This window comes from Aythya ferina (genome assembly GCF_964211825.1).
Source record: "Aythya ferina genome assembly, chromosome: 1".
NCBI lineage: Eukaryota > Metazoa > Chordata > Aves > Anseriformes > Anatidae > Aythya > Aythya ferina.
The window spans coordinates 26,753,854-26,765,959 of NC_140296.1; the positions used below are offsets into that span (position 1 = coordinate 26,753,854).

Below are 12,106 nucleotides of genomic sequence, written 5' to 3' on the forward strand. Positions count from 1 at the left end.
AGTGCGGAAGAGACCTAAGCACTCCCAAATGCTATGGGAAGCTCTGGGCTGCTCTGCCATCATGGTCCCTACCAAGGCCCAGCAGAGCTACTGCCGCAGGGAATTGGGGTCAGATCGGCCTCATCCTTTGCACGGCACGGCCTTCCAGCCTTGCCTCCGTACCCCTTGCCCTCAGGAGGACATTCAGAAGGAAAGGGCAGAGAGGTCTCCCAGGGGCTGTCACTCCCAAGAGCCTGCTCTCACGTTAGCTGTTCTGGTAGACTCTCCCTCCATTGTTGCATCTCCCTGCTTTTTCAAAGCACGCCCCTTGGGTGCTTGAAGAGGCCCTTCCTCTGCAGCTCTTTCCTGAGGTATGCAGAGCCCAATTCTGGAACCAAGACCAAGGCAGTGTGACTCCGGGGCACCGCAGCCAAGGGCTGTAGGGCGCTGGTCTTGGTGCCAGCATCTGAGAGGGGCTTGCTGTGGGCTGGGCAGGGAATAGACGTTCCCCTTGGTACACAAAGAGAATGGCCCCTCTTCCAAAACAAGCAAGAATTGGTGTGGAGTGGAGGAGGAAACAGTGCTTGGAGAAGTCTCCCTCCAGCTCCTCCCTGAGCAGCGGGCAAGCCCCGGCACTGCTGCCCTTCCTGAGAGGAGATGAAAAGCTGCCAAAACGCTCAGCCACAGGCTGCAGAAGCAACGCGCTCAGCTGGGAAATATGATGATGCCTCCAGACGTGGGATGTGGGGCAATGCCTTTTCTCTCCAATGTGGCTGAATCCATTGTCCCTAACCTCTGCAGGAGAGACAGTCGTGGGTGAGACCATGGCCAGGAAGGGATGCCCTTGACAACGAAGGCATCGTGGCTGCTCAGGCAGAAAGCAGCCCGCGGGCAGGGCTGGCAGTGCGTAGCAGTCACCCCTCCTTACAAGCAGCACAAGCTGCCCAGCGAGTGCCTGCACCCGGCAAATCACTGCCTGGCTTTGTGGAAGGCCAAGACTCCTGTGCCTCATCAGGAGACGAGTCTGACCCAGAAGGAGAAGTCCCTCCCAGCGGCCTCTCGGGGGATTTCCCAGGAACCCTGGGCTGTGCTGGTGCAGTGAGAAACTTAGAGTGAGGCAAGATTTCGGCAGCTGGCCGTCGCTATTCAGGCCTTGAACAAAGCATGTGGAAAAGTGCATTTGGACTTTGCTCTTGCAGAAGACCAGACAGCCAATGCCCTTGAAGATGAAATCCACACCCTGCTTCTTGGATAGGGTGTAGGACAGAAAGAGCAGGGTCTCCTGAATGCAGCGCTGCATGGTGTCCCTAGGTATGTTGGTGTGCAAGGACAGCCAGGCATAATTCAGGACACCAACTGGAGGTACACCTAAGGGAAAAGAAGCAAAGTAAGTTGGACAGGCCTGCAGAGGAGAGCATTCACATCTGGGCAGCTGCTGGGCCCTCCAGTACTGATGCCCTGCTGCTGGCTGGCACCTGTAGCTGCGCCAGCTGCCAAGAGCAGAAGTCCACCGCCAACGCAGCCATCAGGGTGCCAACAGCACGGACAGGGACGTTTCCAGGAGCTGCTGTCTGGAGGGAGGTGCAAGGCATTGCTGGGCCTTGGCTTGTGAGGAGCTCAGGCCTTTCTGAGGATGTTTTGGAGGAGCTGTGTAAGCGCTCTGCTGCCCTCCCAGCAGCAGCTGAGCAGGCAGCCCAAAGTCAGGGGAGCCTTGCCATTCATCTGTCTTCTCACCAGGAAAAGTTTCTTTCTTATATGGGAGCCCGTGAATTCTGGCAGTGTTCTGAAAGCTGGAAGATGGGCTTCTTTACATCAAGAAGCCGAAAGTCTGCCATGGGTAGCTCCCGGTTAATAGCGAAGAAAGTGCCCAGCCCAGGGATTGTGACCCCCTGAAAAGCAAGGAAGGAGGAACAATATTTCAGTATTTCTTGCACTGGAAATCCAGCGTGGGGCTTTTCCTAGCAAGAAGATGGGCCCTTGTGCTTTGGCCACTGCACATGGGAAGGTGCCAGATGGCGTCACTCTGGAGAGCCCTGGAGATGGCCTCAGTGTCTGGGAGTTTCCCAGCTCCCTCCTTTTTGCCCCCTACAGAAGAGCTGGGCTAGGAAGAGCACAGCCAACAGCCTCAGCTCAAGTGAAATCCCTCCACGGGGTTCCTAACTAATAGGGAAAGCCTTGAGAACTGGCTCTGGCTACATGCTGGCTTGCCCAGTCAGGCCATAGGCAACACACAAGCGCCAGGCAGTACGGATCCCGTCCTTCTGCTGGAGCTGGGCCCTTCTTTTGTGCATATTGCCAGAGCAGCAAGGGGCCCTGGGCACATCTGTAGCTTGCAGGCTACCGCTGCGGTGTTTCTTCTGCTTGAGGAAGTGGGCTGTGGGGTGGCAGCTCCTGGAAGGAGCAGGCTACGAGGGGAGGACGAGGCTGCAAAGCCCACCTTGTTCTGTCTGATTTGACATCCAATGTAGTGGGATACTGCATCCCAAACTTTCACAATCCCTGAAAAGCAAGGGAAAGAGAGGTCATGCTGCAAGCCAGCCCGCTTCTGCAGCACAGCCCTGGTGGCCGAGGGAGCCAGTGCCCATGTCCTGGGCTCTTGGTAGTGACAGCCCCTGGGACACCTCTCTGCCCTTCCCTTCTGAATGTCACAGATGCCACAGATGACATCTCGATGGCTCAAATCTTCTCTTTCTAAAACGTGGTACCTCTGCCAAGCCTACCTTGTGGGAACAGTTGCTGGCCCTATACTTTCCGTTAGGGTGTGCCCAGGTCAGGAGACTGATAGCTGCCATGGGGCTACAGGAAGTTTTAGGTCTCTGGATAACCATGGGGTGGTGTCTGGGAACCGCAGCCCAGCCACGCTCTGTGTTTACAACACATGTAGCCTTAGGGACTGAAATGCAGGAGTAAAATAATTACAGTTTTAATAACAGTTTTCATTTGATGAACAAGAAAACAGGAAAACACAGGATATCTGTGAACAGAATCAGCATCTTTACTAATGTTCAGTAAAAACATTGACAATTTTCTGCTGTTTTAGGTGGCTTTGTTATCTCTCAGGAACTCCTTGCATTCCTCTTCTGCCCTGACCTGTTGCAAAGCAGTTAAAATCTTGCGTTTACCTGAGAGCTTCTCGGCAGCTAAAGCAGCAAGCTTTGTATTAAACCTATACATCGTGGCTGCGCTTGGAAGGCACTTCTGTGAGATGAAAGGTGTAAGGTGTTCTTAGCATCACCTTGAAACCTAGCTCAGTAAGGTATTTATAGTACTATAGAGAGTTGTACTTGTCCTTGAAATATGCAAGCATGTGCCATTATGCTTATACAGTGCTGAGTATTTATACACACCATAAATAAGTTCTTACCTGCTGAGCCTGGGTAACCATATCCTTATGGACTGTGTCTAATCTGACATTCGACAGGGTGATTAATGCCGATAAAATGGTCTCTGCTTGTTCTTCAGCAAAGCCTGAAAAACAGGTGAAGGATGAGAAATTAATGTAACATTAGAAAGCTGGGCGACGAGTAGAGCAAGAGGTCCACAATAAATTGCGACACTCAAGTGCTGTACCTAACTACAGTAGCAAATGGGAAATCACACGGTTACTGAAAACTGATGGTGAAAGCTGGTCGCTGTGACGTCTCACTACGTAAAAAACAGACAATGCTGCAAAAACCTGAAGATATACTGAATATATACCTTTTAATATACTGAAACAGTCTTTGCAAGCAGCTGATGGGACTACCAAATTTCTGTACCATGTTTAACTGCTCATGCATTATAAAAATAATTGAGCAAAATTTACTTTACCATAAACTTTGGCAAATTCTATTCAACCGAAACTTACCTTGAGCTATGCACCATGTATCCTATGGAATAATACAATTAAAAGGTGAGTCTGCATATGTTCAAAGTTTCCTGCGCAGGTGTCCATACATGTAAAACTGATTTAAAAACTGCTGTATCTATTGACTTTACAATTCAGGCTACAAGATGTGTGCTTTCTGAGGATAAAAATTACACTTTGTTGATAGCGCAGTGCAATTTAGTGGAAAAAAAAAAAAAAAAAAAGCGCCACAAGCACCAGGCAGAATGGATCCCATCCTTCTGCTGGAGCTGGGCTCTTCTTTTGTGCATACTGCCAGAGCAGCAAGGGGCAGATCCCGGGCTGCCAAGCCCAACGAGCCGCCGCCAAGCAGGCACCAGCTACCAGAGGCTGCGGGAAGGTTCCAGAAGCAGCGGCAGAAGCCTGGGCAGGGGCAGCCGCGAGTGCAGGAGCCGCTCCTGGGCTGTGGGCTCAGCGGCAGACGCCTGCCCCTGCAGGGGATGAGGCCCACCCAGAGCCTGCCCAGCGGCATGGGCCTTGCCCAGACATCCTGGGGGGAAGCCCTGGCCGCAACAAGTGAGCGGGGGGGATGCAGAAGCCCCTCACAAATGCTGACGAAAAACAGGGCCCACAAAGTGAGAGGCAACCCTGCAAGACTTGGAGCAAAGAGACACTGTCTCTCCAGAGAGCACGTTTCCTTCAGCACGAAGAAAAGGAAAGGCCTCTTGGCTCTAGATGCTGCCCGACACCACTGACAGCCGTGCTGGGGACAGCCCAAGGCCTCAGCCAGCTTGTGGCGCGGGGGGGCAGGCAGAACTGCCAAATGGCCGCCAGGACTGTCAGAGGAAGGGTCAGGAGCTGCCCTGTCGGGGAGCAGCTTTTCTTGCACTCAGGGAGCATCTTTCCTGTAGGGCCAACAGCGAGCTGAGCAACCCAGTACCGAGAATGAAGCTCTCTCATTTCTGTCCCGTACAAACCTCGAGCAGGCCCCGCGGAGCGTGCACAGTGATCCATTTGGGTGTGGAAAGAAAACTGCAGAACAGCCATTTATTTATTATTAAATCTTGAAATGAAATAGGAAATGTGTGTAGAGCGCAATCCTGGAAGCAAGACAGAGGCAGTGCGCCTCAGCCCAGTGATTTTCCAGGCTGTGGAAAACTGCATTAGGACTTGTTGCAGAGGAGCAGCCAGCCAGTGTCCTTCAAGATGAAGTTATAAGGCTCAAAGGCATGGGTGTGAGGACTTTGACAGAATGTGCTGTTTAAACCTTTTCGATCATAATGAGTCAATTCACAAATCCATTATTTTCCTGAAAGAGCACATGAGAAAGATTCAATATGATATCAATCCTTTCAATCAATGGTTCACTGATTTGTTTGAAACGATGCATAGATGGTTACTGGAATTAGTCAAAGAGGGATTAAGGATTCTGTTTGTTGTGGTGTTAATCATCATTGCGTGTTGTATTGTAATAAATGTGGTTAAAGGGTTACTTGCAAAACTGTTACATCGGGCTTGGTTTGCTCAAAGAAAAAGAAAAAAAAAAAAGAAAGAAAAAAAAAAAAGGGGGGGGGGAATTGTTGAGGGATTTTTTGAAACAGCAAAAATCCCATGGCTTGCTGCAGCTGAGCAAACCAAGCTACCAGGGCAACTATGAGAAGTTCCCATGACAGTGTTCCCACATCGCCCTATTGAGGAATTTAGAAAAACGTTATTACCAGCATCTGGCTTCAAGGACAAGGTCTACGTGACTGCTAATCACAAGGGGCTTGTTTTCTTGCAGGTGGGGTTGTTTTCTTGTAGTTGTTTGTCTGAGTGCTTTTGACCAATAATCTTGTGTGAGACACTATCCATCCCTGTTAAGTTCACTATAAAAGTTAGGCTATTCGGGCAATAAAATGGAGCATGATCTGACCATACTGGTGTCTGTCGTGCTTTCGGCCGTGCTTCCTGCGATATGCTAGCACATTCCTCACCCACAAGAACTGGCATGGTACATTCAGCCTCACAGGAGGAGCGTTGCCAGTTGCTATGTGTATATAACAGTTGGACGTGATGATCTTTGAGGTGCTTTCCAACCTAAATGATTCTATGGTTCTGTAATTCTATGACTGTGAGAGGCCCAGGGCGCCAGGTTGGCATGGCCTGCACCACTCTTTCTCCTGAGATCAACGACACAGAGAGGAGCACTGGGGGCAAAAGTCTGCCTGAGCTTTTATTCACAGCAGAAGCCAGCCACAGATGAGTTGAGGCTGTGGGCAGGATGTGGTGGGGCATCTGAATTCCTGGGGAGCTGTCCTGTTCCTATCAGCGATGTCAGCTGCCAGCACCGAGTGCCCTCCTGGTGCTGGCAGCTGTGCGCTGCTACTCCCACTCTTCTGCAATGAAGCTGCAGCACAAAGCACTGCACAGAGCCTGAAGCGCCTGTCTCCTGACGTGGGTGGGCCGTGGCTGGTGTGCCAGGGCTTGTGCAAGGTCATGGATGCCTGTGGGAGACAGAGAGGTGTAGGTTAGGGCCTGAGCAGGTGATGGGCAAGCCCCTGCCTTCCCCCCACACCACCACCCAAGGGGAGGGGTGGCCCAGGACCAGCCAGCCCCCCTGCGCGTACCTAGCCCTTGCTCCTGCTCGCTGCTCTGAACAGGCCCATCCAAAAGTCCCTGGGACGGCTCTTGTTTCTGGCTCATCTGCTGGTGTATCTTTGGTGCAGGAGGACTGCACTTGGCCTCCCTGCTTGGCAGCAACCTGCATGGGGAGAGCAAGAGCACAGGCAGGTGATGGAAGGGATGTCAGCCCTTGTGCCTGGGGCATCTGGGAATGAAGAGCAGCAGGCAGCTCCCCAGCACGCACACCCCACACACTGCTTCTGCCTCGGGCTGCCCTCGGTGCCTGGAGACCAGCACGCACGCTGGGCTTACCTGGTGCCCAGGAACCGTAGCCAAGGGAGTAGCCACTGCTCCGGTTTCATCAACTGCTGCTGGGCTGAGATCTGTCATGTCTTCCCTGAGAGGCTCTGTAGTCAAAGGAGAAGACACTTCTCCTTCTTGTAGTGCTGCTGCGCCAACAAGAGGGGCTTCGCTGGCCTCCCCCACAGGGCCTCTGGCCAAGGCAGAGGCTGAAGATGTACAGTCAACAGGCCCTGGGGTGGGAGGAGGCACCCTGGCCCATGCGGCCGAGGGAGCAGTGGGTGCCTTGCTTGTGGCTCCCTGCATGATGGCTACAGAATGGAGTAGCACTGCAGTGACAACGATCTCGGCTGTTTCATCCAGCTCTTCCACAGAGACACTGGAGGCATGTCGTGCACGTCCCTGGCTCTCAACCACCACCGCAGTGCTGTGGTCACTGGGGCTGGGACATGCTGATGGCTTTGACTCTTGACCTCCAGGTGTCTGGGGAGGCGCTCTGTACCCCTCATCTTTGCAAGCAGGGGCTGATGGAGGACTTGCTGGCGTCCTCTCTGCTGGTGCTGGTGCTGGTGCTGTGAGAGGTGTGCCGTGCCTCTCTTCCCTTCTGCCAGGGAAGCAGCTGACAGTGCAGTGTCCGTGGACTCTGATGAGCCAAGAGAGGCGCTTGTTGTGTTTTCTGCTTCTTCTGCTGTGGCCTCCCTGTCCACGGTGCTGGATGAGCTGCCTTCTTCCTGGGGAAAAGCCTGTGGTTCCTGGAAGAGTCTGGCAAACCTGGGGTTGATCCAGGAGTTGAAGATGACAATCTCTTCCTCTTTGTCCCATCCCACAGGACCGCCTTCTTTCCTGCCTCGGCCCTGGCTTGTCCCCTTCTTGCTGCTCCCCTGCCTGGGTTTGACGTTTTGGGCTCTCTCTTGCTCTTGCTTTTCAACCCTGCCTGGGCTGGCTGGTGCATGGTCTCTGCTGGTAGTTGTTTTTCCTGCACCTCCCCGACGATCGAATGCTGGCAGAGCAGTGGTCCACCTGCTCTCCATGTCAGTCTGGATGCCGGCTGATCTTGTTGCTGTCACTGGGCACCCCATGTGTGCCGGGTCCCCCAGTGCTGCCGGTCGTTGGCCTTGTTCCTGCATTTTAGCCATCGTCTTTGACATGACTTCAGACACAACAGACTGTGCTGTGTCCTGCAGCGCCGTGAAAGAGTCTGTGGGGCTGTGTGGGGCAGGGTGCCGGCTCTTCTTCAAATGCCGGGGCACTGCTGTGGGGAGAGGTGGTGTTCTGTGGCCTTTGGTCCTGGGACCTCTGCCTGATGGAGAAAGCCTTGCCTTGCTCTTGGCTTCCTCGTTGCAGGCTACAGCGTTTCTTATGACTGTGGAGACGAAGGACCATACTGAGTACTCCACATCCTCAGCAGGGGCCACAGGGCTGTGTGGGACACGTTCCCGCCTCTCTGCCCTCACTGCCATGTCCCTCTCACCAGAGATGCACAGAAGTGGTGGCAGAAGCTCTCGGTGGCTGTGGGCCTCTGTGCCCAATGCCTTTTCTCTACCTCTGGCAGAAGATGCAGAGGCTGCTGTTTGCAGAGGGGGCAGCTTGCATGTGGCCTTTTCAGATGATGATGTCTGCGCTGCAGGCACTTGCTTGAGAGTCGCTGCCTGCCTTGGAAAAGGCGGCATGGCTGGCAGCTGGATTCTCTCGGCCTGCCGCAACCCACTGTGTGGCAGCTTCTTCTCCATCTGCAAGAGAAGGCGAGGAGAAAGGCCAAGTTACTTGGGCCATTTCTGCCATTTCCCTCCACGTCCCCCCTAGAAGTGCTGCTGTGAGCTGCCCTGCAGCAGCCCCTGGCACACCCTGGCAGCTGCCCACGCAGAGCAGGGGCAGAAGTCCAGAGGCCTTGCAGAAGTCCAGAGAGATGACATTGGTCAGTCTTCCTTTGTCAACTGATGCAGTCACTCCATCAGAGAAAGTCACCAGATTAGTCAGGCATGATTTACCCTTGATGAAGCCATGCTACCTGTCTCCAATCAGCTCTTTGTCTTGCACGTGCCTTAACAATGCTTCCAGGAGGATCCATTCCATGATCTTTCCAGGCACAGAGGTGAGGCTCACCGGTCTGTAGTTCCCTGGGTCCTCCTTCCTACCCTTATTAAAAATGGGAGCAGTGTTTCCTTTTTCCCAGTTACCAGGAGCTTTGCCTGACTGCCAGGACTTTTCAAATAGGATGGAGAGAGGTGTGGCAACTACATCAGCCAATTCCTTCACGATCCTGGGATGTATGTCATCAGGCCCCACAGACTTACTTATACTTGATTAGTTTCATCAGGTGGTATCATAGAATCATAGAATATCCCGAGTCGGAAGGGACCCATAAGGATCATCAAGTCCAATTCCTGGCACCGCACAGGTCTGCCCAAAAGTTTAGCCCATGTGACTAAGTGCACAGTCCAATCGCTTTTTAAATTCAGACAGGCTTGGTGTAGTGACTACTTCACTGGGGAGCCTGTTCCAGTGTGCAACCACCCTTTTGGTGAAGAACCTCTTCCTGATGTCCAGCCTAAACTAAACTTCCCCTGCCTCAGCTTAACACTGTTCCTGCAGGTCCGATCACTGGTGTTTACAGAAAATAGATCACCTACCTCTCCACTCCCTCTCACGAGGAAGTTGTAGACCGCGATGAGGTCTCCCCTCAGCCTCCTCTTCTCCAGGCTGAACAGGCCCAGTGACCTCAGCCACTCCTCATATGTCTTCCCCTCTAGGCCCTTCAGTATCTTCATCGCCCTCTTCTGGACACTCTCTACCAGTTTAATGTCCTTGTACCGTGGTGCCCAGAACTGCACACAGTACTCGAGGTGAGGCCACACCAGCGCAGAGTGGACAATCACCTCTCTCAACCAACTAGCGATGCCGTGCTTGATGCATCCCAGGATACGGTTGACCCTCCTGACTGCCAGGGCACACTGCTGGCTCATATTCAACTTGCTGTCAACCACAACCCCCAGATCCCTCTCTGCGCAGCTGCTCTCCAGCTTCTCGTCACCCAGTCTGTACATATAGCAGGGGTTGCCCCGTCCCAGGTGCAGGACCCAGCACTTGCTCTTGTTAAACTTCATGCGGTTGGTGACTGCCCAGCTCTCCAATCTGTCCAGGTCTCTCTGCAAAACCTTTTCACCCTCATCTGAGTCCACAACTCCTCAAAGTGGAGTGGAAAAAACTCCTCAAAGTTAGGGTGGAAAGAATAATCTTTTAGGCGTTTCTGCCTAATTTCATCCCTATGGTTCATCTGCCCTACTCACCCAGGCTTTTCTTGTAGTAAATGGAGATAGAGAGGTTTCCAGAGCATTATTCATTTTATTATAAAGTAGATATCTAGGGTAGGTCTTTCTTCTCTTTCCATTGATCAAAACAGGAGCCTGGAGTGATGGGCACAGAAGTATCTTTACTGTAGTTATTAGAAGCTAGGTGTAATGAGATGTTTCCATTCAGGCCTACCCTGTGGGAGTTTACTTATTTGAAATGGTTTGATATTTTTGTGGACAGTAATAAAAGCTCCTTGGAGTATTTCCTTTCTCCTTCCCATAACTTGTCTAATTTGCAGGGCTGAGATCAAGGCAGCTGAGTCTCCAGTCATTAGATTGGAAGATAATGGATTCCTCCTTTTGAGCTTTTAATCTTGCATAGAAGGCCCTTTGCTAGTCTAGCTTTACTGGGAAGGACAGAAGGTGTCCCCAAACTGTTCTGTAACCTGGCAGTTCAGATAAAAGGGAGAAACAGCTTAAATCCCGTTTGACTGCTAAAAGCATAAAATCCACCTCTTGTGGCTCCTCACTGGGGGCTCTACTCCTACATATTAACCTTATCACTTCTTCCTTAAAACAGATAAAAAAGACTTATGACCTTTATGGTATATCACTGATTATCTGTTCCTGGCACCTTCATATAAAAACAGTAGCAACAATGAAGTCACACTGGACAACATTCTGGACTCGCTGACTTCAGACTGGAGAACAAAGCAAGCAGGTTTTATTCTCAGCTTAAAATTTCACAACTGAAACTAAGAAGTCCTAATGTGTTCATGGAAAAACAGATATATGAGCAAATTCTGTACCTCCGACAGTTACAGATTTAAGAAAAATGAGGTGTTCAAGAAAGAGAATAAATTTAACTTCTACAAATCCAAAATATTTTATGAGATGAAACATTGTAAAATTTCTGGGACATTTAAACGTATTCTCAACTAAGACTGACCACTCAGGAAAACACTGTTGTGATCATTACTGGCCTCTTACCAATACATAGTAAGGGGGAAAAAAGCAAGCCTAAACTAAAACATGTAATGATAAGAAACACATTAAAGAGATTAAGTTTATCTTATAAAATAATGGCCTGGAATACTGCTTGCAGAAACAGTGACTTACTTTGTAAAGATTTTGCTTGGATTCAAATGATCTTGTAGATGAAAGATATTAAGGCAGGAGAATTCTCCTGTGGATACATATGATGTCTTTGCTGCTCATCTGGACCTTCAGTATGGGATTTAATGTAATGTGAACTGACCAAAATAAAATAAAACAAAATAAAATAAAATGTTGTTTACTAGGGCATAAGAATACATACAGAATAGCAAAGGTTTAAACAGTAGTGGGAAAATCTGCCGTGTTTGGAAATGCTGCAAAGATACAAAGGTGCTTGTCTGGGTACAGGATAATCACAGGCTCTTTCAAGCAGCCACCCGTTTTAAGGGGCCCAACATTGTTTATAGAAATTTAGTGACTGTAGAAGCCCTGATAGCAAAGCAGCTCAAAAATCCGCGTGCTATGAATCAAGCATGTGCATCAACCACGTATACGTCTCCTTTGAGCTGAGATTCTTTCAGATAAAGCTGCCAATTTTACTTCCCTGAAATATACTATTGGAAATACCACGTATACTGCAAACATGGAGGTTATCTGGCTGCAAATACTTATTTAACTATATAAGGCAATTGGCAAGATCTCTCTAGGCCCTGTTGTGTAGTACCTGGTGGAGATCTTGATTTACCTGCTTAACCACAAATTTAGGTGTTGTAGCAATACTAATCTTTATAGTGGTTCAGGTACTGGTGGCCTCTGCCCCCTCCCTCATTTGTTAAGTGCATGTTTGCTAATGGAGCTGTTAATGGCAATAGCTCTTTTGTTTTTTAAAGAAATGAAGTTTTATAGCCAACTTCTTTTAAGTATGGGAAAGGTAGATGCATGCATTGTGAATTCTGTCATTAAGTGGATCCAGAAAGAGACACTCACTGCCAAATACTGTTTGCTTTCTATAGAGCCTCTTTGGCCATCCATATTCAATTTAATTTCAATGGACTTGGGTCATGAATTTGGCTTTTCCACGTCACATAATACAGGGACATCCCAATGGTAG

The 12,106-nt window shown here is 50.3% G+C and overlaps 1 protein-coding gene and 1 long non-coding RNA gene across 2 annotated transcripts; one reads left to right on the forward strand and one right to left on the reverse strand.

Moving 5' to 3' along the window:
* Positions 1-431: 431 nt before the first annotated feature.
* On the forward strand, positions 432-5,306 carry LOC311422337. The gene is made up of 2 exons (XR_014685285.1): positions 432-493; positions 4,937-5,306. It is a non-coding gene; the product is annotated as an uncharacterized lncRNA (long non-coding RNA).
* Positions 5,307-5,995: 689 nt separating this feature from the next.
* On the reverse strand, positions 5,996-9,477 carry LOC311430080 (uncharacterized protein; the record flags this gene model as incomplete). Its single annotated transcript, XM_084506452.1, has 5 exons — positions 5,996-6,291; positions 6,415-6,548; positions 6,722-7,310; positions 7,352-8,439; positions 9,340-9,477. 5 exons carry the CDS (start codon positions 9,475-9,477, stop codon positions 6,282-6,284), a joined length of 1,959 nt encoding a protein of 652 aa, XP_084362578.1. The 3' UTR covers positions 5,996-6,281.
* Between the last annotated feature and the right edge of the window lie 2,629 nt (positions 9,478-12,106).